General features: G+C 42.2%; 1 protein-coding gene across 2 annotated transcripts; it reads left to right on the forward strand.

The window, feature by feature from the left end:
* Positions 1–1,036: 1,036 nt before the first annotated feature.
* Positions 1,037–26,868, forward strand: THSD1 (thrombospondin type 1 domain containing 1). 2 transcript variants are annotated; one of them, XM_072797230.1, is made up of 5 exons: positions 1,037–1,160; positions 4,359–4,499; positions 8,649–9,614; positions 19,597–19,755; positions 25,214–26,868. In XM_072797230.1, exons 2-5 carry the CDS (start codon positions 4,442–4,444, stop codon positions 26,620–26,622), a joined length of 2,592 nt encoding a protein of 863 aa, XP_072653331.1. In that variant the 5' UTR covers positions 1,037–1,160; positions 4,359–4,441; the 3' UTR covers positions 26,623–26,868. The 2 variants fall into 2 exon arrangements, with proteins under 2 accessions (XP_072653331.1, XP_072653332.1); XM_072797231.1 differs by having other exon boundaries at positions 1,039–1,160; positions 4,386–4,499.
* The last annotated feature ends 625 nt before the right edge of the window (positions 26,869–27,493 follow it).

Consider the following 27,493-nt stretch of genomic DNA (forward strand, 5'->3'; position numbering starts at 1 on the left):
AATTTGATACCTCTGATAACTCTGATAATCGAGTAATTGTGCCACCTTTTAGAAGATTAAGTGATAGATTCAAAGACCTGCAAATACTGTATTTTTAAGTCTTAAAAATTGAGGTAGAGAGGCGCCTGGGTGGCTCAGGCAGTTAAGTTTATGTCTTAGGCTCAGGTCCTCCAGGTGCTGGGATCAAACCCCCTATGGGGCTTCCTGCTTTGCAGGGAGGAGTCTGCTTCTCTCTCCTTCTCCCTCTGCCCCTCCCCACTGCTTGTTCTCTGTCTCTCAAATCTTAAAAGAATAAATAAAAATTGAGGTAAAATTTACAGTGAAATGCATAGATCTTAAGTTGGATGCCTTTTAACAAATGAATACTACATCCTTGTAACTCACACCACAGCTAATAGACCATAACTGTCATCCCCCAAAGTTCCCTGGGTCCTCTTAACAGTCACCTGCTCCCTAGGGGCCACCACTCTTCTGATTTGTATTAGCACACACTAGTTTTGTCTGTTCAGTGGTAGATTTGTGTAAAAGAAAAGCAAACGGTAAACTATTCACATTACAGTGTACCTAAAAACAAGCAGAGCTTTTAAGGTGGAACTCTATCCTCTAGTGCTCTTAAACAGACAACTTTAACAGTTGCAAATTAGGAGGGTTTTTTTTAAGTACCATTTTTTAATTTAACCAACTCTGGCTCCTGAGAAAGAAAAGCTGAAAAGAAGATGCACTTGACCTGAACTGTTCTGAGACTCTACGAGGACCTTTGGGAAACCAAGTTTAAAGCCCACCCAGTGAGGCCAGAGGATGACTTCGTTTTGTGGTCCCCCAGAAGAAACGACCCCGGGGGCAAAGTGAGAGGGTCGGAACGCGGGGGGAGCGTGGGGGGAGCGTGGGGGGGCCGGGGCTCCCCCGGGCCCGCGGGGTGGCGGCGCCGGCCGCGCGCGCAGGGCGAGGCGAGGCCCGCAGCGGGCGGGGCTGGCTGCGGGGGCGGGGGCGGGCCCGGGTGGGGCGGCGGAGCCGAGCGCCCGCGGCCTGGGCGAGCAGTCCCGGGTCGCGGGATGCTCTGCGCGCGGCCTCGCCGCTCCTGGGGCCTCCTCGCCGCCCGCCTGCTCGCCGCCCGCCCCGCCGCCCCGGCTCTCCGGCCCCCGCGCCCGCCGGTCCGAGAGGTAGGAAGAGCCCGCCGCCTCCCTCCCGCCGCGGGCACCGCTGCCGGCGGGGTCCTCGGTGGCTCCGCGGGTTCGGGGAGCGCCCCGGCCCCGGCCCCCGCCCCCGCCCCCGCCGGCCCCGCGCGCCGCCCCCCTGCGCCCCTGGCTCGGCGGGTGCTGCCGGAGACCGGCTGGCCGCGGGGGCAGGGTGAGCCCGAGGGGTCGGGGCCCTGGGGGAGAGCGTCCGGGGGTGCTGCGCCTTTCAGAACAACTGCGCCTCTTTCCGAACAGAAATCCCTCCTGGCGTAGGGCTATGAGACCTAAGACTTCGAGACGGTCCTCGTTTTAAGAGGACTTTGTGCTGACGACTGGGCCAGGGCTGGATTCCCCAGCGTGAACGGGACCTGTGGGCCCCTGCGGAGCCGCGGGAGCGGGGAGCGGGGAGCCGGGAGCGGGGAGCCGGGAGCGGGGAGCCCGGAGCGGGGAGCCCGGAGCGTGCAGCCTCCCTCCGGAAGCGGCGTCCGACGCCCTGGACCAGGGCAAAGCCCGCTGCACTGAGTATATAAATAAAGCCTGTTTACACCAGCTGCTTTGGAACTAAGGATTTCCTCCTAATAAATAATAGTGGTAGATAGATACACGGGAACGCGTATGTGTTTGAAGGGCCAGAATCACTTTGCCTCCTTTTGTTTTCACTTTTATTTGAGAAATAATTGGTCCCAATGGACTTTAGCTTAATTCTTTTTCTTTTTCTGCAGCAATGAAGACACTGTAGGGATTTATTTTTTATTTTTTAAAGATTTTATTTATTTATTCATGAGAGACACAGAGAGACAGGCAGAGACACAGGCAGAGGGAGCCCGACGTGGGACTCGATCCTGCGTCTCCAGGATCACGCCCTGGGCTGTAGGCGGCGCCAAACCGCTGCGCCACCGGGACTGCCCTGTACGGATTTATTTTAGCAGATTTCAGCAAAAGCGTGGGACCTGAGCCTGGCATGATGCCATTAGCCACTGAGAATATTCACTACTTCTTACTCTATAGCTAATGCATTTCAAATTCTTCTGCAATGTTCATGTGTGAATGCTATATAGAGAAGTATTTTTAAATGTGCATTAAAAAGACCTACGTTTTTGTTTTCTCAAAACGATTCTCAAGCCAAACATTTTAAGTAGGCAGTCCTGGTATTGGGAACAACATGTTGGAAGAAAACAAGCAAACAAGGTGAAAAGAGAGAGGAAAACACAAGAAGGAAGGAATCTTCTTTTTTAAAAAACAACAACAATGCTTTTTTATGCAGCATTCCACTACACTGTGGGTTGCTCTGTTCAGATCTTCAAATTAATGGTTGAGCTAGTAAAATTAAGCATTTATTTTTGAAAGCTTAAGAACATTTTTAAAAATCCATAGCCTGATTTTTTTAGGTAGGCTAGTTTATTTTATAGTGTGATCTGTATGATATATATGTGTATATATATGATCACACTATTCTGTGCTTTACCGGTCATTTTCATAAGAAGAAAAATGTGTTATACTCACAAAATCAGTGTTGTTAGGAGCTGCTTTAAAAAATCGTTATCATGGAAAAGCAAACAATTTGAGAGGAGCCAGTTCAACTTTTGGGAGCTGGGGAATGCTTGCTTCTCTTACTCTGGTTACTGAGATCAGTAACTCAAAAGGAAGCATTTTATTCCCCTAAGTGCCCACGCTTGCTTGGAAGATACAGTGATGCTCACCTGCTATGTTTGGCCACACTTCCCAGTCTGAAGTTCAAGCAGAGGATTGGATCAAATCTATGCTTAATAACAGCAAAATGCAGTTTTCTTTTTTTGTTGGGGAGAGGAGGGAGGGGATCCCCTAATCATCTGCCTAATTACACTTCAAATCTCTGCTTCCCTTTGAGGAAAGAAAGTATTTCCTTTGTTCAACCAACTCCTATTGAAAGAAAGCTAATAGAGACACAGTTTTCTTTCCATTGAATTTTTTATTATTTTAACAGTCCTTTTAATTTCATGAATTTCTATCTTTTCTAAAGAGATGTATATATTTAGAATATAGTATCTTATTAAAATATATTAACTGTGGATAATGGAGGAATGTAAACCTTAAGAAAATAGGTAGTTGATTATGTTTAGTAGCCCATCGTTTATTAGACTCTAGTATGAAAAAAATTGGCAAGCGCCTTTGACTCTTATTCTACAATCTGAATAGTCCTTTCATATCAAAGTAAGTGCCTCCTCCCACAAATCATTCTGAAGCACAGGCCAACAAGGTCTGTCCGGCCCTGTTAGGTGGTCTGGGAAGATTGGTGCATGAAAGCCACATCTCTCAGGATAGATGATGCATAGTGACAGTGACAAGTATTGGAAAACTGATAGACGATGATAATTGTTATTTATCTTTTCTCTTTAGAGTGCCCTGAACAAGGGAACTCAGTGTCACATGGAGGTCACATTTAATTGCAATACTCTGGGTGTCTTTTTGAAAGATTTGATGGTTTTGATATAGCTCCTGGGCATTAAGAAATGAAGCAATCCAGATAACATACCACTTGTGCAAGAAGGACAGTGGTTTTAAAACCATTGGTAGAACTGAGCCTGGTCTGTACAGCACAAAGAAAAATGAAATCTGGCAGAATTTTAGCACATTGATCAGTGTGAACTGCCAAGCAGATAAAGAGGTGAAAATGTATTATCCAGATTGGCTCTCACCTTTGATAAAATTCAGCGAATAACTAAGTCTCCACTTAAGTATGTGTTATGGCGCAGCAGTTTAGCGCCTGCCTTTGGCCCAGGGCGCGAGCCTGGAGATCCGGGATCGAATCCCACGTCGGGCTCCCCGGTGCATGGAGCCTGCTTCTCCCTCTGCCTGTGTCTCTGCCTCTCTCTCTCTCTGTGTGACTATCATAAATAAATAAGAATTAAAAAGGAAAAAAAATTTTTTTAAAAAGTATGTGTTACAAAGATAAGAGGCTTGGTGTTTTGTAAAGATAATCCTGGTGTTGAGAACATCTGAATGTTCTTAACAGGTGAGCTGTAATGGAACAAAAGACACGTGCAATTACAAATCATTTTCCTAGGGAACATTAGTGTCCTCCCTCTTCTCTTTTCAGTGGCACCTATGATGTTTGACTTCTTAGAATGTTTTTGCCATTTCATGAGTACTATTTTATGAATCACCTTGAATAGAGGCATCATTTGTTTGAGTTTCTAATTTTAGGTGTTTTTGAAACAAAAAAATTCACAGTTTGGATGTGACAAAGGACATGAGGAGACCAAAGACCTGGGATTTTGCTGATCAGAATGAAACAAATGTTGAAAGACTTTTCAAATCTGTTGTTGGTGGTGCTCTGTGACTATGGTGAGTATAGTAGGTATACTTCATGCTATCAGTATCAATTAAGAAACATACATGTGAGGTTTGTAAGTGCATAGATGTTGATGACCTTGCATGAAGGAAGCAGAGGAGAGTCTGTAGTACCATACCTTTTCACCTGGAGTCCTTGCAACCCTGGGTTCTCTTAAGGTTTTGTATATATTGATATAAATTTCCCTTTCAATGTATTTTTAAATCTTTTAATAAAGAATGAAAAACAAGTCACTTTCATTTAAACAAATTGGAGACAGGGATCCCTGGGTGGCGCAGCGGTTTGGCGCCTGCCTTTGGCCCAGGGCGCGATCCTGGAGACCTGGGATCGAGTCCCACATCGGGCTCCTGGTGCATGGAGCCTGCTTCTCCCTCTGCCTGTGTCTCTGCCTCTCTCTCTCTCTCTGTGACTATCATGAATAAATAAATAAAAAATCTTAAAAAAAAAAAAATAAACAAATTGGAGACAAATGTTTTACATTTGACAATTGTGTTACATTGTGTTCTCTCTGATTTCCTAGGAATTCAGTATTATGCATTTGAACTCCCCTCCATGCACAAAATGTTTTTTTAATTGGGATTCTCTGTAAGATTTCACTCTACAGGAGAGTTTTGCAGTTAGAATTCTATCTTTGGAGCCAGTCCAAATTTCAATCCTTGCCAGTTGTATGCCTTAGACAAGGTTCTTGTGACATCATAGGGCTGTTGTGATGATAAAATATGAAAGGCAAGACACCTTGACTGAGCAAATAACAGGTGCTTACTGTTATTCACTGTTTCCTTCATTTAGTTTTGTTTCAATGAAAAATCAAGTTCATTTTTTAGAGAGCTTTAAGCAACTACTGAACCAACAGATTCAATAGTATAAAACTTACTACTTTTCTTTTGATGTTTGCCAAATATTTCGTAGACGTCTCAGCAGTTGACTGTATAAAAGTGGAAATTATTTTCAAATTGATGAAGAAATGTGATCTAAAGGATAGAGAACCCTGCCTTGTGTGGTATCAGTGGCACATCCACTTAAATGGACCAGAGTATGCACTGTTCATTTTGTCCAGGGACTCTCTTTCCTCACTCAGCCTTTTCTTTCTAGGAAGTTTATTTAAACAAGAAGATGCAAAAAAAAAATAATAATAAAATAATAAACAAGAAGATGCTTGATTTGCTGAAAATCAATCTGGGATTCAATTATCTTAATGTCATTTATCCCTACTTGAAAACAAGTCACTCTGCATATAACAGCCTCATCTAAAAAATTATAAAAGTGCTCTTGGTTTCATAATGATAAAGACATCAGAATTTTCCATTTACACAAAATCTGCAAGGATGTTTGTCATTGTTGAGAACAAATATCTTACTGGAGTATAAGAATAAAAGTTCAGTGAGCATAAAATAGAGCATAGAAGTTGAGTGTACCTGCTGATAATGGAAAAGGAAGTATTTTCCTGCACGTGGGTTTTTCCCGTTCTCCACTTGATATTGATCAAAGTATACCAGTATACCAGTATACCATTAACAGTTGTTTTTTTAAAGCAACATGCTTATATTGAGACACCAGTTACTTTAATAAAGGAAAGGGAAGGACGACTGGGTGACTCAGTTGGTCAAGCGTCTGCCTTCGGCTCAGGTCAGGATCCCAGGGTCCTGGGATTGAGTCCTGCATTAGGCTCTCTGATCAGCAGGGAGTCTGCTTCTCCTTCCTTCTCTACCCTTCCCCTCTGCTTGTGCTTTCTCTTTTAATTGCACTCTTTCAAATAAAATCTTTAAGAAAAATAAAGGAAAGGGGAGAAGGGAATTGAAAGGATAGAGAAAACTATACTGTAGGAGCCAGAAGGTGGTACAACCAAATTGCAGTTTTCTAAATGAGGATGTATTCTCGTCTGTAAAAACAAAAGTTCTGTAGTAAAGTAGCAAGTTCTCTCTTCAGTACACACTTGCTGTCTGCACTGCTGGAACCCATCAATTGCATCTTTTTTCTCTGCTACTTACTGGGCATGTGTGTCTTTTTAATTGATTGATTGGCTGCCCATCAAATCAGAGTCTGATCTGCCTCTTGACAATCCCTATCATCCACGAAAGGGTTTCACTAGTTAACTAAGTGGTATGTGGTCTCGATCTTAAAGTGCATCAAAAACCGTCCTGCTCCATGAGATTCAAATTAATCTGACCTCTGTTCTCAGTCTTAATTCCTTCCTTGGGCTGTGGTGAGTGTTAGAGTCTCTTTAGCCACCTGTTTACAAAAGAGTGCTAAGGAGGTTCTGAACAGGCCTGAGCTCCACCAGAATCAGCTACCATCCTCACCCCTTGACTCGTTTCCCTCCAGAAGGGAATATCTCTCAGCCTCTGTTTTGACTAAAGCTAAAACAAAACAAAACAAAGCAAAAAGCCTTTATTGTATGATGGTTTTCAAGCAAATGGTGATCAAGCATTCAGGTCTATCCAAGTTATATATTTTATTTCATCTCATCTTAAATAAGAAATGGAAAAAAATAAAAAATAAAAAAAAATAAAAAATTAAAAAATAAAAGAAATGGGTGAAGTGCTGAGCTATTTAAAAAAAAAAAACACCTCTATGGGCCAATATATTCATGTGCTGATTCTAATGATCATTAACTGAGTACATGTAAGGGTAGATTTAAAGACGACCAGACCAAAAATATATTGAGGCCCTTTGGACATATATATGATACAGTATAATATGTGTGTATTATATAAGACAATCCTAATAAGAATAATAATACTTACACATGTTATTTTTCCAGCCAAAAGAGCCCTGCAGTGTCTTAAATCTAGAATTTTTTTTATCCTAGCCATGGGCCAGCTGATTGAGGTACTGCCAAATTCTGTCTCCTTTGATACGTATTTGGATAGGGTTCAAAGTAGAAACAAGGATTCCTGTGTGTTTGTGTTTTTTTCCACTCTTTACTTCAGCTGCTCTGATGTGTCTCTTTTTTAAAAAGCTATGATTAATCTTAACTAAGTGATACTTGTGGCCTAGTAGTCATCTATCACTTCTAGGCTAGCTGTGATGTCATTAAAAATTGCTAAGGACAAGCCTGGCTGTGTCATAAACTTCATTCACTTGGGTGACCCATGGAGAATAAAGTGTCAACATTTCTTATTCATCTAAAAACTTCTGCTTCATACAAACCAACAGAACAGGTTCCTTTACTGGTGAAGATGCTTAAGTACTTGTCTTGAATATCAAGAAAATGATAACTTTGAGGTATATTTAGGGTCTTCCATTTTAAGTAATCTAGAGCAGTTTGTACTACATCATTTAAATCAAATTTTCTCACTTTACTGTGTATTCATTTCCCCAAAAGACCTAAACACCAGAATATGATTTATTAAAAACAAACAAACAAACAAAAAACAAAAAACCTCACCTGTGTGAATTTGAAGCTCTAATTGGCTTTATTAAGCAATTCATGTATTGGGCACCATTCCGTCTAGCAAGTAGAGATGGCCCGAGGAGTTGCACAAAATGGAAGGTTTTTATGGGAAGGAGGGTGGGGCAAGAAGTTATTAGCAAAAGAACAGAAAGGATTGTTTCAATCCAGGAGTCTTCTTTGTGTGTGTGTGAGGGGGGTGTGGTCAACAGGTTTTTTTATGGTGGTGGTAACCTCACTAGTGCGGATCAGGAATTTTCAGATTGACAGAGGCAAGGCCACATTCAGGGGTTAGGTTGAAACTGCAATTAAGTCTTGGTTTCCTGTCCTGGGTGGGGGCAAATGTCCTCATCTGGGCTTATTTTTCTTTTCTTTTTAACAGATTGAGATGAGGAAAGTGTGGTATCGGATTTACATTTTGAGAATTGTCAGTTGTTATTCTTGCTTTATGGATTTTCACTGCAGATGGGTTACATTGTTGAATATGGTGCATTCAGGGTATTTACCTTGAATCATTGTTTTAAACATAACCATGAAAGCCAAAGATGAAGGCCCAGAGCTATGTTAGAATGGGGAATGATGAAGGCAGGGCCCAGCATGACTGGCCCAGGACCAGCACTCAGCATCATTGTACCTCCTCTTTGACTGAGTTCATACTTCTCTTACGTATAAAATGCTGTTTTCTTCAATGTCACCAATACTGCTGCTCCATGATCTCTTTGTAAAACCAATTCTGACACTTTTGTTTCAGTTCTGGGAGAAGCTGACTATCTCCTCTTGGGAAAGCCAGGCCATGTAGCTCTAAGCAACAGCACGGTGTCTGTGGATTTCCGGTATTTCAGTGGTGCTAATGGGACCCTGAGGAATGTATCTATCCTATTGTTGGAGGCCAACACCAATCAGACTGTTATCACCAAATACCTCCTGACCAACCAGTCACAGGGAACACTCGAGTTTGAATGCTTCTACTTCAAGGAGGCTGGAGACTACTGGTTCACGATGACTCCAGACGCAGCTGACAACAGCACTCCAGTCCACCAGTGGGAGCAAAGTGCCTTTCTCAAGGTCAAGTGGCCCGTCTTCCACATTGACTTGAATAGGACATCCAAGGCAACGGAAGGCACCTTCCAGGTGGGTCTTTTTACCAGTCAACCACTGTGCTCATTCCCCGTAGACCAACCTGACATCTTGGTGGACGTCATCTTTACCAATAGTCTTCCTGAGGCAAGAACGAGTCCAAGTCAGCCGCTAGAGATAAGAAGCAGCAAGAGGACAGAACTCTCTCAAGGTCAGTGGGTTGAGTTTGGCTGTGCACCCGTGGGGCCAGAAGCCTATGTCACTGTGGTTCTGAAGCTGCTTGGCCGAGACTCGATCATTACCTCTACAGGACCCATTGACCTGGCCCAGAAGTTTGGGTACAAACTGGTGATGGTGTCAGAACTGACGTGTGAGTCCAGGGTGGAGGTGATGGTACTGCCTCCACCATGCATCTTTGTCCAAGGAGTGATCACAGTCTTCAAGGAGGCCCCAAGACGCCCTGGGGAAAGGACGATTCAACTGGCTGAAAACAGCCTGATGTTGGGAGAGAGGAAAACAGTGTTCAACTGCACTTTGTTTGACATGGGGAGGAATAAATACTGCTTTGACTTTGATGTCTCAAGCAGAAGCCATTTTTCTGCAAAGGAGAGGGAGTGCATGCTAATTCAGAGAAACATAGGTTGGTATTGAGATTTAAAACATTTTTTAATCCAACTGATGCCCTCCTGCAATCAAAATTATTATTTTGAATCTAGGTGAACTTAATTTTCTGTGAACTACACCATCATTTTTTTGGTTCACTCCTCACAATGTCCCAAATGGCATTATCATTCTTATCTGAAGAATTAGGAATACTGGCAAGCAGACCCAGCTCACTGCTTACTTCCCTAGGTCTCAGTTTCCCCGTTAGTAAAACAGGGATAATAAGAGTATCTACTTCAAAGAGTTGTGACAATTGAATGAAATAAGTATGCACAGTTCTCAGCATAGTGCCTGGTGTAGAGGAAGCACCAATAAACCTTAGCTATTATTGTATTATATCTTAAAAGACTATGTTATTACATCATATGGCAAATCCTTGGCAGGTATGAGTAGAATTCAAAGCTGAATCTTGAACTGTATTTGGTTAACTTCTGGCTTCCTCTAGCTGAGCATGTCACTTTTCTGTTACAGCCTTCATTACAGGAATGAGTTTCTTTAGAAGTGAGATTTCCAAACAAGATTTTTAAAACCTTCAAATTCTAAATTTTTTGTGTAATGCCCTACCTAATCACAAAGAAGTGGGGTTATTACAATTCCATCCATGCCCTGTGCTCCTCATTGCATTTCTTTTCCTTTTTCTGGGCGTAAGCCTGGTCTTGGCAAGAGATTCATCTGGCAGAGATTGTCTGATTTGCATATATCTTCATCCCTATTAAGCCCCAGGTCCCCTGACAGCCCAAGCCTCTGACTGTCTTTGGAACCCCAAATGTTTCTTACTCCAAATACACCCATCTCCTCACTTAGAAGTCCATTTCCTTTGACTCTCTTCGCACCCCCTAATCACTTCCCTGCTTGTACTTACCTCTCCATCCAGCCTAGATTACATGGCCCATCCCTATCATCCCTCTCCTACCAATACCCTAAACTCCTCTGCCATCTTTTTCTTCTGATGCATGAATCCAGCCATCTGCTGGCCACTCACTGCATGCAAGCTGCAGAAGGCCACATCCAGGTGGACAGGAGCACCGTGAATGGGTTATGCCTCCCCCCTCAGTTGGACCCATTATGCTACCCTGACCAGCTCTGCTCCTATTCTCTAGAAAAGCATCCCTCAGACCTCAGCCCCTGCCCCATGGCTGACTCTCAGAGCTGAGTCAGTCTCCTGCCACACAGGGCAGCTGGCATCCGTTAGGTATGTGCTCCCTTGACCTCCCACAAAATATCTGTAGACCTGTAGTCATTGTTCCTCCTTTGCTGTCACTATGGAAGAAGTGTCACTCTTCCCCTGGACTATGGATCCCAGTCCCTTTGCTCCTATCAGGAATCCTCTGTTAATCATTATCCCCTCTCTCTTCTCTGTCTCTATTCCCTTACTGGCTCATCCCCATCAACTTTGAAATATATACTTAATTCTCTTATCTAAAAACAAAACAAACACTGCCCCTCAACCCCTGGTTCTCCTCTAGATGATCCCAACTTTCTCTGTTTTTCCTTTTATAGCCCGAGTTCTTGAAAAAGTCACCTGTACATTGTAGTTTATTTCCTCACCTCACATTCACCTTTCAACCCACATGCCTCTCCTGAAAATGCTTTCACTGAAGCAACTAGTGCATGACTTCCAAGGTCGCCAAGTCCAGGGATGCTTTTCCACCTGTATTTTCTGTGACATCACCCTGGACCCTCTTCTTGCTTACCTCCCACTCCCCTGGCCATTCCTTCCTGGTCTCCCTTGCCTGCCAATTCTCCCACCTGGTCACATCCATTAATTCTCAGATTTCCACATCCTATATTAGATCCTTTTTTTCACTCTTCACACACCTGCTAGGTGATTAGCATCCTAATACTGATGGCTCCACATTGGCATCTCTCCCCAGCACCCAAGTGCTACCACATAGCTGTCACCCTCACATGTCTCTCGGGCATCTCAGAGGACTCAGACTCATCACCTTACTCCCTCAACCTACCCCTCAGTATAGGCTTTCACCATCCATTTCATTGTTCAAACCAGAAGCCTGAGGGTCTTCCTTTTCTTCACCTCCTATAAATAATAAATCACTAAGTCCTATGGGTTTTGGCTTCTTGGTGTCTGAATCCTGGTTTAAACTTCCATCATCCGTTAGCTAAGCTATGGATTCCTGATTGATTCCAATCCCTGCCATATCCACTTCATTCTCTCACTGCAGGCAGAGTGATTATTTAAAATTCAGGTTAACTGAGACTGTTCCCTGCTTAACATCTGTCTGTCACCTCACTTGACATGATGATGAAAATCCACAGGACCCCCTAGAGCCAGGCTGCCCAACCCACAGTCATTGTATCTGGGTTGGAGTCTCCACCCACCTTCACCTGGTTGACATTAGCCTATCCAACCCCAAGTCTCCACTTGGGTTACTCTTCCTTGACCCCAAACTAGTTAAATTCCTTTGGTGTAAGCTGGCACAGCATCCTTCATTCCTCTTTCATGGCATTGATCATTTCTGTCACGGCTCATTCAGTGTCTTTCTCCCCATGCCCCTCACCCTTATCACCATCCTGCTGATGGCAGGAAGCTCATTGGGTGTGAAAAGCCAACTTGTGCTACCATGAAGTTATTTATGGTATATATTTGGCCCACTTAGTATGCTTGGCACATTAATAGGTGCTCAATACATGTTTTATTAAAGTGAAAATTGAACACAAATGTGGCCAGTCCAGGTATTAGTAAGAAAAATTGTATTAAACTATATTAATCATCCAAGATAGATTCGCCATCTCAAAAGAAGTTACTTGTTAGGAGAAAAAAAAATCTAATTGAATTTAGTGGAAACAAACCTAAGGAAATAAAGATATTTGAGCCATTTGATTAAACACATCGGGAGCAGGAGGTCTACTCTGTGGCTCTCCCAGCTATTGGGGTTTCCATAGATTCTTCTACTTGTCTAAAGACTGAGTTTTCCCCTCACAGCAGCAGGGAGGAGACCCTAGAGAGAGGCAGAACAAAGGAGTGGTTCTTTGTGTTTCCAGGCTGAGGGTGGCAAGGGGTTCCCCATGGAGCTGCAACAACTAGACACTACAGAGCATCAAGACCAAAAGCCATGCCTGGAAGAGCTAATGCTCCTGGAGACCCCAGGAGTGTGACTCCAGCTAATCAGTGACATTGATGCTAGCTATGGGACCTCAAGCTTTCCAATGTTTTAGCATAAAAATTTATGACTGGATCTAGTTCTCTTCATTTTCCACTTATATTGACAGTTGGCTTTTTTGGGCAAATGGTATCATTCTGGGACCCCACTGAATCCACCATGATTTGTGCGAGCCAATGCTTCCACCGATTTCTTATTAGTTGCTTTTGAAAATGGAGTAATGTGTTTGATATGTTTGTCTCTTTTTCCAAATATGTCTTCAGACCTTAAGATAATATGTAAATAACATTTTATAGAAGGATATGTTGCCACAAGTGATTATTTATGATCTTCATTTATCTTACTTAGCATGAATGTTTCTATTTTTCTCTGCAGAAATGTTAATGTATTAGGTTATGGGATGCTACCTGAGATCCTGCCAGGGAATATTAGTAACATATGGCATGGCACTGTAATAACTTACAAAAATAAATTGAGAACTACTAAATCCTAAACATCTTCCCAAGGTTTTCAGACAAGGGAGTATATAAATTTAGGGCAAAAGTTGATAATTAATGATAGAGGGTATGAAGTCATAGTTGCATAATTTTTTTAACTTAGGGTTTTTTTGATAAATGAAAGTATATATTTAATATATAGCTTCCTTAATAATTTAAATTTTTAGACTTTTTGCTTCTGTGATTAGATGGTCTTGTTTTTTCTTCATAATGACTGAACAAGAGTTTTTTTCCCCAAGAACTATCAACACTGTCAGTTCCTTCCTATTTGCAGATTGTGTATTATCTTTTTAATTCTCTGCCAGAATCTTTTTAAGCCACTTGTCCACTTTCTGAACCAGTTTACCTAAAACTAGAAAATATAATTTTAAAAGTTCATATAAGCAGATCCTTAGATGCTTTAATACTCCACAGTTCTCTGAAAGTGAATGAAACCATAAACCCTTCCAAGAGTAAACTTTTCTTTTGGGATTCCTTAGGAATATCCTCTCAGGATATGCGACATACTGTGGTGATCATCTGACATGAAATCATAGTGATTTCTTCGTACCAGGCACTGTTCTGAGTGATTTACAAATATTAATTTGTTTAATCTTAAAAATGTTTTGAGTTAGGTTTGCTATTTTGTCAATTTTATAGGTGAAGAAATAGAGGCACAAAATTAACTTGCCCAAGGTTAAGTGGCTTAAACCATTACTGGTGGTTGATTGGCTTTTTCCATTATTCTATACTGCCTCCCATAGAATCAATTTATGTCAACTTATGTATTAGACTATATAAAACTTTTAGATTGAAAAAAAGTTATGTTTCCTCCTCACTGGTTCATCTGGTGCTGTCCACTCCTCTTGAAAGACGTGAAACCCACTTTGGAATCCACTGACTCAGGCACAAGCATGATTTGGCCAATATAAGTGAGTCTTGTTCTGTGCACAGAAAACCGGAACTGCTTATCCACGTGTCTTTGCTCCATTTGCTGCTTTTAGTTACTCACTCTCGTCTATAGGACTTTCTTATAAGCATGTTTTGTTGAGTTGCTTTAGTTTCTTAAGCAAAGTGTCTTCTAGGTGTGAATATTTTAGGGGCTATATATTCTTTCAGATAGTCTTGAGGGCTGGAAACAAATCCCCCTTTTCCTATTCCAGACAAATTTTGCTCATTCAGAATTAATATTCTCTATAGTAGCCTGGAAGGTATTTATCCTGGCCAAACAGGTTTGTTATGTAGTGTGAGTGTGGGTATGGACATCTAACCAGGCCAAAACAAAACAGCTTTCATTCATAAAGTAAGAATATTTGAAATATTGGTTATCTTGCTCTTCATTTCTAAAACATGAACTACAATTGTCTAGTGACTTTCCATTTGCCTAGTATTTCCCTCAAAAAGTTATTGGTAGAAATCTTCAGGGAACAGGTAGAATTGCTCAAGATATTTTTTAAAATATGCCTGATTAAATTTGTTTATTGCTTTGAGTGATTTCCTTTGTTTCCTGTTTGATTAATTTGGTTTACAAATAAAAGGACATACGATGTAGCTTCAATGTTTATTTTTTTATTCTTGACTGTCCTATAAACCAGGATTTTACTTCCAAGGGAAAAGGACACAACATTTGAAAATGTAATTTTTGACATTAAGATTCATGCTCTTATTAAAACTTTGATTTTTTTCTGGCCATTGCTAATGGAAGTTTTGTTTTTAGTTTGACAAATAACTTTATATATTATATTTATGTGAAGTAAGAGTTAAGAAAGAATAACAAGAAGATTCTTAGCATTTGTGATTTTACTTTTTATGGCCTTGAATATGAGCATATGAAAAGTATAAACTATGCATTGACTTAATTTTCAATTTAGATTTCTCAGTAGTGGAATTCCCAATAGATTTTTCAGAAATAAATCACTAAAGTTTAACTTAGAAAGACTTTTTGTATGAGAGTCCGAAAGCTTTGCAGGCATGGGGGGCTTAGTATCTGAATAGCTCTGAAGCTTAAGTACAAAGCTGGCTCATTGTTCTTCCATCTGAAGAGCTGCAGTGTGATCTGAAGACACAGAACCAATATTGTGTTCAGTTGGACCTCTGGATGGAACATAATTACCACACCTCAGTTGATGTTGGTCCAGGATAGTGGTTTGTAATGCTCCCACTCTTGTGAAAATCCCAGAGACTTTTAATTGCCATAAAGAACTCCTATTCTGTGACTCACTCCAAAGATTGCATCACTTGGATTACCTGAGAATATATTTGCCCTTCGTGTTCTCCTTATATTTTTGTAATGCTTTATATACCTTTGCTGTATTGAGTTATTGTCCATAAAGGATAAAAAAAAAGACTGTTTACAGAGGGTGCCTTGAGCTGGCATGACCTGGGTCTTGAGGTTGGTTGCATACTGATAGAGAAGGGTCTTAAGCTAATTTTTATAGGGAACTATTTAATTATTCTATCTGGCAGTGTTTGCATATATGCCTGAAAGAGATATTTGCAGGTGTCAGTCAGTAATAACTGTTCTGGGAGTATTTTGTATGTATTTTTAAGCTCTGATGTTAGGTGCATCCCCATCTAGCGTTGTTGAGCCCCTTGCTGAATTGACTCTTTTATGATTATGTAATGTCCCTCTTTATCCCTGGTAGTATTTCTTGTTCTGCAGTCTACTTTGTCTGATATTAATATAACTACTCCAGTTTTCTTTTAATTAATGTTCACAGGTATAACTTCACCCATCTATTTACTTTTAACCTATTTGTGTATTAAGTTTTTTATTAAACATTTTTAATTGAGTATAGCTGACACACAATGTTACATTAGTTGATATACAAGATAGTGATTCAACTTCTCTATGTATTATGCTATGCCCACAAGTGTACATACCATCTGTCACCATACAATGCTATTAAAACCTCATTGACTATAATCTCTATGCTGTGCCTTTTATTCCTGTGACTTACTCTCACTTCCCTTCATCCATTTTTTCCCTATCCCAACACCCCCTTCCTTCTGGCAACTATCAGCTTGTTCTCTGTATTTATATGTCTGATTCTGCTTTTTGTTTATTCATTTGTTTTTTTTGGATTTCACATATGAATAAAATCATATGGTATTTGTCTTTCTCAGTCTGACTTATTTCACCTAGCATATTGCCCTATAGGTCTATACATGTTTTGCGAATGGCAAGATCTCATCCTTTTTTGTAGCTGAGTAATATTCCATTGTATGCATATGTATGCATGTGTGTTTATGTGTGTACATCTTCTTTATCCACTCATCTATCAATGGACATTTGGGTTACTTCCATATTTGGGGTATTGTAAATAATGCTGCAGTAAACATTGGAGTGCATACTTCTTTTTGAATTAATGTTTAAAATAAGTTTCTTTTAAATAACATATAGTTGGGTCATGTTCTTTTACCCAATTTCACAATCTCTGTCTTTTATTTGGTGTGTTTAGATTATTTACATCTAGTGTAATCATTATATGGTTGGATTAAGATCTGTCATCTTGGTAGTTTTATATCTGTTCCATCTGTTCTTTGTTTCTTTTTCCTCTTGATTCTGCCTTCTTTTGTATTAATTGAATATTTCTTATGAGTTACTTTAACTGTACTGTTGGTTTATTTTTTATACCTTAAAATATTTTTTACTGGTTGTTCTAGAGTTTATAGTATGTACCTTTAATTATTCTTTTTTTTAAAGATTTTTAATTTATTTATTCATGAGAGACACATGGAGAGAGAGAGAGAGAGAGAGAGAGAGAGGCAGAGACAGAGGCAGAGGCAGAGGGAGAAGCAGGCTCCATGCAGGGAGCCTGACGTGGGACTTGATCCCCGATCCCCAGGATCAGGCCCTGGGCTGAAGGCAACTCTAAACCACTGAGCCACCTGGGCTGCCCCTAATTATTCTTGATCTATCTTTGAAGAATAATATTTTGATTCACATATAGTATAAGGACCTTATTAACAGTATGCGTTCAATTCATTATTCCCATTCTTTGTGTGATTACTGTCATAAATTTTACTTTATATATGCTATGAACACATAATACTATTTTTCTCTAGCCATTATATTTCAGAACATTTAAAAATAAGGGAAAAATGAATTTTATCTTTTCCTTTATAAATGCCATTTCCAGCACTTTTCAATTCTTTGTACAAATGGAGGGTTTTTACAGGTATCACATTCCTTCTGCCTGAAGGATTTTCTTTTAGCATTTCTGTAGTAAAAGTCTGCTGGTAATTAATTTCATTCATTTTCCTTTGTCAAAGAAGTTTATTTCTCAACTTTTGGAAGATACTTTCACTGGATATAGAATTGGGTTGGTCAATTCATGGGTTGGTCATTTTTTTCTTTCATTACTCTAAAGATATTACTCCATTATACTTGGCATGCATGACAAGAAGCCTGCTGTATTTCTCTTTATTCTTCCATATGCAGTGTGTTTCCACCTTCCACCTTCCCTCCTGCACAGCCTTCAAAATTTTGTTTTTAGTTTTTATCAGTTTAAATATGGTGTGTCTGATTTTTTATTTGCTTTTTTGTATCTGTCCTGCCTGTTTTTTTCTGAACACCTTAATGTAACTTACTATCTTTCAATCTTTCATTAATTTTGGAATTATTTCATTAATCTTGGTCATTATTTGATTTTCTTTTTCTCTTCTGGGATTCTAATAACATGAATGATAGACTATTTGATATTGCCCCCCAAACTCTTGCATATTCTATTGGTTTATTCACTCTTTCTTTTTGATCTTTGTGTCTCAGTCTAAATGATTTCTACTCACCAATATTCAGATTTATTTTTATTTTCCTTAGCTCTGTTGAGTCTACTGGTGAGCATTCTTTTAAAAGGCATCCTTCATCTTTGTTACCATGTTTTTCACTTCTAGTATTCCATTTGCTTCTTCTCAGTTTATAAATCTCTAATGAAATTTTCATCTGTTCATCTTGTTTGCCTTTTCCACTAAAGTCTTTAATATTAATCATAGTTATTGTAACTTCTCGCTCTGGTAGTTCCAATATCTGGGTCACATTTGAATCTGGCTCTCTTGATTACTTTATCTCTTGTAGTTTTTTTTTTTTTCCTGTTTCTTTGTATGTCTTGTAATTTTTTATTGCAAGGTGGACATCTTATTTAGAACTGAAGACACCACTAAATAGTACTTATGTGGGGAAATGGGCATACCCTGTTTTTGGTAGGCCTTTAGTGTGGGGATCAGGTCAGTGTACTAAGGAATTAAGCTGTGTTTGGGTTTGTGCTGTTGCTGTGGCCATTCTCAGGACATGACAGAGTTCATAATTTTGCTAATGTTACCTTGCAGTTAGTGTAGGAGTTGGCTTGCCAAAGAGTTTTCCTCCATGCTTCTGTTGCACCCTCAGCTTTAGGCTTGAACCTGCACCTAAGAGAGGTTTTCACCTGTCACCATGGTCCATGCTCTAGCAGTAGGTTGTTGTTATTTGATACTTGTAAATTGCATGGTGCAGGGTAGGGGTTGGGCAATGAGAGCTAGAGAGCTTTTTCTTGTTCTAGTTCATCCTTAGTTGTAGACAGAGATGGAGCCTTTTTGATGATCTTGACCCTTTCCAGTGATAGAAGCTCTCTAATAGTCTGGGCCCAGTATATTTTCTGCTCCTCTCCAGGGGTGAAGGATTACCTTCTTTTTCTATTCTCTAGTGGCACTAGATCTTCAGTGGTGCCCTTAGAGTGACAGGGCTTCTGCTTTGTCGCTAGTGGTTGAGGCTTTTGTTGGTAGAGCTAATAGGGAAAAGGATCCAGGTGAGGTTTGTGTCTTTCCCACAGTGCCACCCTTCCCATCCTTAGGCTTCCATCACAAGGGAGGCTTTCTCTGGTCTTGCACCTACCCTCAGTCCTTCTTACAAGCATTTGGTAAGATCCATGAAGAAGAGCCTGCAAGTGGATACAAATTCCTATTGGGTTTGTAGCTCCCAGGGGGTCTATATTCTCATGCTAGCCCACACTAGGCTTCTAGTAGTTCATTACATTTTTAGATGATTTCTCCCTAGCTTTTAGGAGGCCTGGTGCCTAGCCCGGGAAGCAATGTTTGTATTCTGTCTTTCCTTATAGGAGCTCATCTTTCCTTATATTTCAGGCCATTTGGTTGCCCTGCGACTTTTGTTCTCTGATGGATTCCAAAAAGGCTAACATTTTGCAAATGAAACAACTTTCCTTTGTTTTAAGGGTTATTAAGCACTCTTTCCAGCTTTCCGCATATTTGGGAATGTTTTTATGTACTGACTTTACAAGGCCTGAGATTTGAGTTTGCTGCTTCATTTGGGTGCAGTTAAATTCTGATTCTCGAATGAGCATTAAAAGTATGGCTGATGTCCTTGCAGAAACATGGGGACTGTGGCAGCCGTGGAGCCAGTGCAGTGCCACGTGTGGGGATGGTGTCCGAGAGCGACGCCGTGTGTGCTTGACTCCCTTCCCCTCCAGACCTGGCTGCCCTGGAATGTCCTTGGAGACCTCTCTGTGTTCCCTGGAGGAGTGTGCTGGTAGGTATTCTTCTTTCTTTGGGAATCTCTCCCCAGAGGGACTGTTGAACCTCAGCCTGCCTGAAAATCACCAACCTGAATTCCGAGGTGGACTCTATTATTGCTGCTGGCTTTACCACGGCTGTGTCCATTAGTGTGTCCATTAGTAGCTTGTCAGATGATGGGGTCAGTGAGATGATTGAACACAGTGAAAGACAGGGAAATGACGACATGATCTAAATTAAAAACTCAGACATATGAAAACATTTTTAAAAAGACAAAAACAAGAGGGATGATCATTTCTTCCTAAGATATTTTTAATTTTGTTTTTGTTTTCTTATTTATCCTTCCTTTACTTCTCCACCCCCCGACCAACCAAATTATGGAAGAACATCTCATCATTTCAGAGAAGCCTGAGGGGACCACATAGACTATTATTTGTCAAAATGGGGCAAGTCACCCTGTCTTATCCCCTGCATGGCCCTAGCTTTATTCTTTACTACCCCTACCAAGGAGGAGGTAGTGGGGAGATTTCTTCTTATGGCCTAGAGACTGGCCTTTCCTTCATCCTGTCAACATCTTGAAAGCACTTAGTAAGCGCTCAATGAGTATATGATGTGAATGGTTTATAGATGTGATGCTGACATGACTTAGGGTTGCTTCAGCTTACGGAGTTGAATTCCATTCTTTTGCTACAGGTTACAGTAATAAGAATCCTTGCTCTTCCTACATACCATCTCACTTACTGATCTACAGCCAGTCCACCATTTAATTTGCCAGCCTTTGCTCTGGTCCTGACTTCTTCCACACTCTAATTCCAGGTTAGAAAACCATTGGTAATTCCCTGTCCCTTGGGATCTGGGGGAGTTAGATAGGGTTCCTTTGTGTGTGTTTGGATTTCAGCGTACCTTTTAGCCAAAACTACAGGCACCTGGCAACAACACCTTGGCCAGTGTCCCCACCTGTGACCTTAAAAATTCATTCTTGCTATCTCATTTTTCCAGCCAGTGCTATGCTCTTGTTTCCTTTATTACAGCATCCTGAGGGGTGTTCTTTCTTCTGTTTTTTTCCTCAGGCTTAGGCTCTTCTGCTAGCCCTCTGTCTGCCCTTCTTCCTTCATAATCCTTTGGCCCCACTCTGAATCTATTCTTTCTCCAGTTATATCTCATACTACTTTCTAAAGTTCTCCTCTTTCTCTACTCTTTCTTTATAAGTCTCCTTCATTTTCACAGTTCCTTTCTTGGGTATAACTATCTTCAAGTACACCCATTCCTCTCAATTCTGGGATGTCATGCTGTGTTAAGATATTCTATTTAGAGTTCCAGAATGAATGAATGAATGAATTCAAATGAATTTAAAGTCAGTTGTTACGGCTTCTACTGCACCTTTAGAAGTGACAACAATATCAACCATTGATTGATCATCTGCTATGTGCCAGCACTTTAAATACATTATCTCTCTTATTTGGGATTCTGAGGCATAGAGAGGGTAACTGACCTGACCAAGATCAAAAAGCTAGAAAGCAGAGGACAAGATCTGACCTATCTTGAACACCTTGCCTATCTACACAGGCCCAGTCTAGCTTTCTGGAAGCATCAACAACCTGGAATTAACAATCATTTTTGAGGATAGGTGAAATTATTTCATGTTTTGATGTCTTAATTCTTTAATATTGGAATGGAACTCAAAACTTCTATATTATAAATTAGCAAAAAGGGTTAAGTGCTATAGACACCCCTACTTCTATAAGTGGTCCTTAGATAAATGCTTAGGTGGATAAAAATGATCATTTCTTCCAAGTGTTGTTCTTTCTATTCAACCTATTTCATACTCCTTGGAAATGTAAAGATCTGTTCACAGGCTGCTTAGCCTCAAGAAATTTCCTTCACTTCAGGTGAAAGAGAGAGTAGATGGGGCAGAGAGGGCTGAGGTCAGCAGCTCTTCGGCTTTTCTCTAGCCATCATTTTGAAGGGATCCAGCCATAGCCAAAGAGAACAGCTAAGTAAAGAGGTCCATGATGTGCAACTGCATTGCTGCTCCCCACGGATATAAGTAGCCACTGTACATGAAAGAAATAAGTCAGGAAACAATTCTTTCATCATTCAACTGTGTTCAGCTGATCGAGAGTTTAGAGTTTTGTTTGGCTTTGAAAGGATGTTTCTATGCCAAGTTCTATGTTAATTTGACCATCTTGTTCAAACAGGAGAGTGGGAGGATCTGTTGTCATTGTGCCCACATTCCATCTAGTGGAATTATTGATCATTTTGCTATTACCTTTTTAAATGAATTAACCTAACATTTATTGGAGACCAAGTATGTGTAAGTTACTGTGACTGGGGTTAGGAATGTATAGATAAGACATGTTCCTGTCTAGAAGGTACTCATGATATAATAGCTCAGCAGACACATAAATAGGCATAATATACAGTACAATGTAGAGCCTGCAGTGAGAAAGGTATCCATAGCAGGCCATGGAAGCTTGCGGGGGTGAAAATTCATGCTGGGAATACCTCCTTTCTTGGAGATGGTGATATTAGAGCTGAAGTTTGAAAGCTAAGTAGGTGTCATCCTAGGTGAGCTAAGTGACAAAGGGAATTTTAGCAAAGGGAGCAATGGATGAAAGCATGGAAGAAGATGGCACATTAAGAGACCCAGAGAACTGAAATTAATTTAATGTATCTAGAGCATAATGTGCCAGGAAAGAGTGGAAAAATGAACCTGAACAGGTAGGCAGGAGTCATATCCTGAGGAGCCTTGAAGGTTTGGCCTGTATTTCAGAAGTTGTCTCTCTCAGCTGTAGTGTGGAGAATACATCGGAAGGGGTAGGCGTGGCAGCAAAGCCTCTTAAGAGTTTTTCAGTAACCCAGATGAAAAGTGAAATGATGGGGATGCAGAGGAGAGAGAGACTCAAAGATTCTAGATATGATGAGTGATGAAGAGGGAAGCATCAAGGATGAAAACCTGGACTCTAGTACTGGCAACTGTGTGGACACTGGTGCCATTTCCTTGAGATTGGATATACGGGAATGAGGCACAGATTCTAGGGGAAAGATGATGAGTCTTGGGCATGTGGAAATGAAGGTGTTGGTAGGACATCAGTGGAGAGACCAGAGCTAATGGACCCAGGTTGAGATCCAGATCTCCTTGCTCCAGAGTTCATGTTCTTCTTTTTCAAATTAGATAAGACAGCAGAGGAAACCATCAACAACACAAAAGGGCAACTTACTGAATGGGAAAAGATACTTGTAAATGATATATCTCATAAGGGTTAATATCCACAAAATATAAAGAACTTGTACAACTCAACACCAAACAAACAATCCGACTAAAAAATGGGCAGAGGATATGAATGGACATTTTTCCAGAGAAGACATATAGATGGCCAACAGACCCATGTAAAGATGCTCAGTGTCACTAATCATCACAGAAATGCAAATCAAGACCACGGCGAGATAATACCTCATAGTAGTCAAAATGGCTAGTATGAAAAATACAAAAAATAGTAAGTGTTGGTGAGGATGTAGAGAAAAGAGAACCCTCATGCACTGTTGGTGGGGATGTAAATTGGTGCAACCACAAGAGAGAACAATATAGAAGTCCTTCAAAAAATTAAAAATGGAAATACCATATGATCTAGTAATTCCATTACTGGGTATTTACCCCCTAAAAATGAAAACACTAATCCTAAAAGATATATGCACCCCTATGCTGACTGCAGCATCATTTACAATAGCCAAGATTAGTGCAACCCAAGTGCCCATGAATAGATAAGTGTATCCATTTATCAAGAAAAAGATGGTGTAAATATATAATGGAATATTACTCAGCCATTAAAAGAATGAGGTCTTGCCATTTGCAACAACGTAGATGGACCTGGAGGGTATTATGCTAAGTGAAGTAAGTCAGACAGAGAAAGACAAAATACCATATGATTCAATTTATTTGTAGAATCTAAAAACAATAAAACAAAACAGGAAACAGACTCTTAAACACAGAGAACAAATTGGTAGTTGCCTGAAGGAGATTGGAGGGGGATGGGCAAAATAAAGGAGATTAAGAGGTACAAACCTATAGTTATAAAATAAGTCATGGAGATGCAAAGTACAGCATAGGGAATATATTTTTTAAAAAGAGTAGAATTTTTATATGGAGGTGAAAGAATCAGTTGAAAATGGCAATTAGGAATGAGGAAAGTGAGGAATACTCCCTGCTGCTGGTTCCGTTTGCTTATAAAAAAAAGTACGTGCCACAGCTTACACCCAAGAAAGTGGTCAGGGGGAGCCATGTCCTGTAGTCTAGTCCTCAGGTAAGGCTAGGAGGCAAAGGGAAAGGTTCTGGATGTAAGGAATTTGGTTATCCCACTGGGGTGGCAGAAAGGAGAGAGAGAAGCAGTGGGAGGATGGGTCATGGACATGACACAGGGAACGGGTGCTGATAAGAGCATGTGGAAAAAAGGGGGACAGGAAGGTGACTGGAAGGCCTTGAAGGGTGGACAGTGACAAGAAGGAAAGAGGGGTGATGGTAGTGGCATTAGCGGGCTTTAAGTTCCCAGGTACTTAAGTGTCAGTACAAGCTGAGGCCCCAGGTGGCATCTGAGTCTTGATGAAACATTTTGATGACCATGGGACAAACCAGTTGGAGAGAAGAGGGGAAAAAGGCAAATCAACATCCCATGGAAGGAAGCAGGGGAATAGATAGCTGGAAACTGAAGAGTGAGAAGCAGAGGTTTCAACCCTCAGGAAAGATAGTTCCTAGGTATTAGAAGGGAAATGTAAGTTGCATTACATTGCCTAAAGATTTATTTTCATCTAATAATTTCTCAAGATGTACAATTTTAGGTACAACCTACCTGAATTATTTTGCATGTCAGTTTTTTTTTTTAAGATTTTATTTATTTATTCATGGGAGACACACAGAGAGAGGCAGAGATACAGGAAGAGGTAGAAGCAGGCTCCCTGGGGCGGGGGTGGGGGTGGGGGTGGGGGGGGGGTGGGGGGAGGAGGCGGATCCGCGACTCATCCCAGGACCGGGGATCACGCCCTGAGCCAAAGGTAGATAGATGTTCAACCACTGAGCTCCCCAGACGTCCTGCAAGTCAGGCTTCATACTTGGTAAGCGTTTTCCCACGTGCATCTCAAAGGTACATTGAACTCTGGATGTTTACCGTGTTTACCTTATCTTAAGCAAAAACCTTGATTTTTGCCTTGAAATTGCCCTTATGCTGCTGCTGCTTTGTGGAACATTCGAGACCCACGTCGGCAGGAGTTACCCTGATTGTGGTTCATCTGCTCACCTCAGTTCTGGGGTCCCTGGTTTCTGGTGTCCGAGCTGCCGGCAGAGATGCATGTGTAGGGCCAGAAACCCTAGTCCTTGTCTCTTCCTTCTTTAACTGCTAGATGATCCGAGCCAGCTGCCCAGGCCCTGGACACCACGCAGGGACACAGTCCTGGAGAATCCATTTGCTCTTCCTTTCTCGTAGCTCTCCAGCCATCCAGCGTGTCTCCCCTTCAGCCCCAGGGCCCCGGGAAGTCCAACAACGTCGTGACGATCACCGGGATTTCACTGTGTCTGTTCATCATCGTGGCCACCGTCGTCGTCACGCTGTGGAGGAGGTTCGGCCGCGCCCCCGAGTGCGGCCCCCCGGCCCGGCGCAGCTCCGTGCACTCCCCGGGCTGCCGGAAGCACTCGGACGAGGAGACCATCTGCGAGCCGAGCGGGCCGCGGGGGAGCTTCTCGGACGCGGGCGACGGGCCAGCGGGGGGCGCCAGGGGCGCGGGCATCCCCCTGGGCTGCAGGCGCAGCAGGCCCGCCGCCCCCGGCCCCGCCCCCGGCCCCGAGGATGACGCCTCCGGCAGCGAGAGCCTGCAGGCCAGTGCCCAGAAGATCATCCCCCCGCTGTTCAGCTACCGCCTCGCCCAGCAGCAGCTGAAAGAGATGAAGAAGAAGGGCCTGACGGAGACCACCAAGGTGTACCACGTGTCTCAGAACCCCCTGACCGACACGGCCGTGGACGCCGCCGCGGGCCTGGGCCTGGGCCTGGGCCTGGGCCTGGAGAGCCCCGACGGCGCGGCCGCGGACACGTTCCGCATCAAATCCCCATTTCCGGAGCAGCCCGTGGGGGGCGCCGCGGCCGGGGCCCCCTGCGGGCTGGACTTCCCCAGCTTTCCTGCCAGTCGCGCCGTCAGCCCCAGCCAGACGGTGGTCCGCAAGTCAGCCCCGAGGCATGTGGCGGGCAGAGGGGTGCTGCTGGAGAGGAGCCACCCCAAGGGCTCCCACTTCAGGAGGACATCGAGTTTCCACGAGGCCAAGCAGGCCCGGCCTTTCAGGGAGAGGAGCCTCTCCACCCTGACCCCACGGCAGGCGCCCACCTGCAGTGCCAGGACGCGGACCTGGGACCAGGCGGACGACAGATTCCGGCCTCAGAGTCGAGGCGCTGCCCTGCTGCCGGAGAAACCTGACCATTTCCAAGGGGCAGGTGCCACCAGAGGTCCATTAAGTCCTCTCCCTAAATCCTACACCCTGGGACAGCCGGCGAGGAAGCCAGACCTGGGAGACTGCCAGGCAGGCTTCATGTCGGGGGGTGAGAGAATGGACCCTCACAGAGCTCAGAGGGGCCCGTCCCCCAGTCACAGGAGTGTCTCAAGGAAGCAGCTGTCCCCTGCTGTCCCCAAAGATAGCTACCAGAGGGTCAGCCCTCTGAGCCCTTCTCAGTGTAGAAGAGACAAGTGTCAGAGCTTCCCAGCCCACCCTGAGTTCGCCTTCTATGATAACACATCATTTGGCCTCACTGAGGCAGAGCAGAGGATGCTGGACCTCCCGGGCTATATTGGGTCAAATGAAGAGGATGAAACCACAAGTACCCTCAGTGTGGAGAAGCTGGTCATCTAACCGAGATCAGCCTGTGACTTCACACAACTGAGGTCCTTTGCCCAGCTCTTGGTATCAGCGGCTCACAGTGGTCTGTGGGCTGATTTTGTACATTAGGATTGGGTGGCAAGGAAGTAACTGAGTGTATGCATGTGTTTTAATTCATAAGGAAGAAATTACTTATTTTGAACTTTTCCCTTTGTTATCCTAATTCTCTTGGTTTATTACTAATAAGTTCAATAATAAAATTTAAATGGGCAAAACAGGGCTTGGTCTCATGTGGATGTGAAAGAAGGCAAATGTGACTTTAAGTATGGAGTGCTTTGAACACTTTCCTGGCAGTGTCCAACATGAAGTAAATTTGAGACTCTCCACAATAATGAGGGCTGGAAAAAGTTAACTTGTGAATATAGCTCTGATTTAGAATTTATTAAGTTCTAAATGCTTAAGAATTTGATTCCTGAGGGGGTAGTATTGAATGAGTTTCATGTTTGGTTGATCAAGTCAATTATGATTGGTATGTACTAGACTACCTAGAAAGGCTGATACCACAAGATATTCCACAAGAACTTTCATGCCAGAGTTGGGTGAAATCTTAAAATTTTTTTGTGCAACAAAGAGACTGGTGACTCAACCCCAAATTAAGTGAATTAATTCTGCTTTGGAGAAATAATATAAAAAGCTGATTGTTCAAGTAGTGAGTCAAATGAAGATCTATCCATATATCCATCATTGTTTGAAGGAAAAAGTATACATTTTAGAAAGGAAAATATGTCTCCCGAGAGAGTATCAACTAGAACATGGGCAGTGGGTGCTGGCAAGGACACTGACTGGCATTAGGAGGCTGACTGTGTGTTCCTGGACCAAATTGGCAGCCAAGACCCTAGGGGGT

Source organism: Canis lupus, chromosome 24 (assembly GCF_048164855.1).
Source record: "Canis lupus baileyi chromosome 24, mCanLup2.hap1, whole genome shotgun sequence".
Classification (NCBI taxonomy): domain Eukaryota; kingdom Metazoa; phylum Chordata; class Mammalia; order Carnivora; family Canidae; genus Canis; species Canis lupus.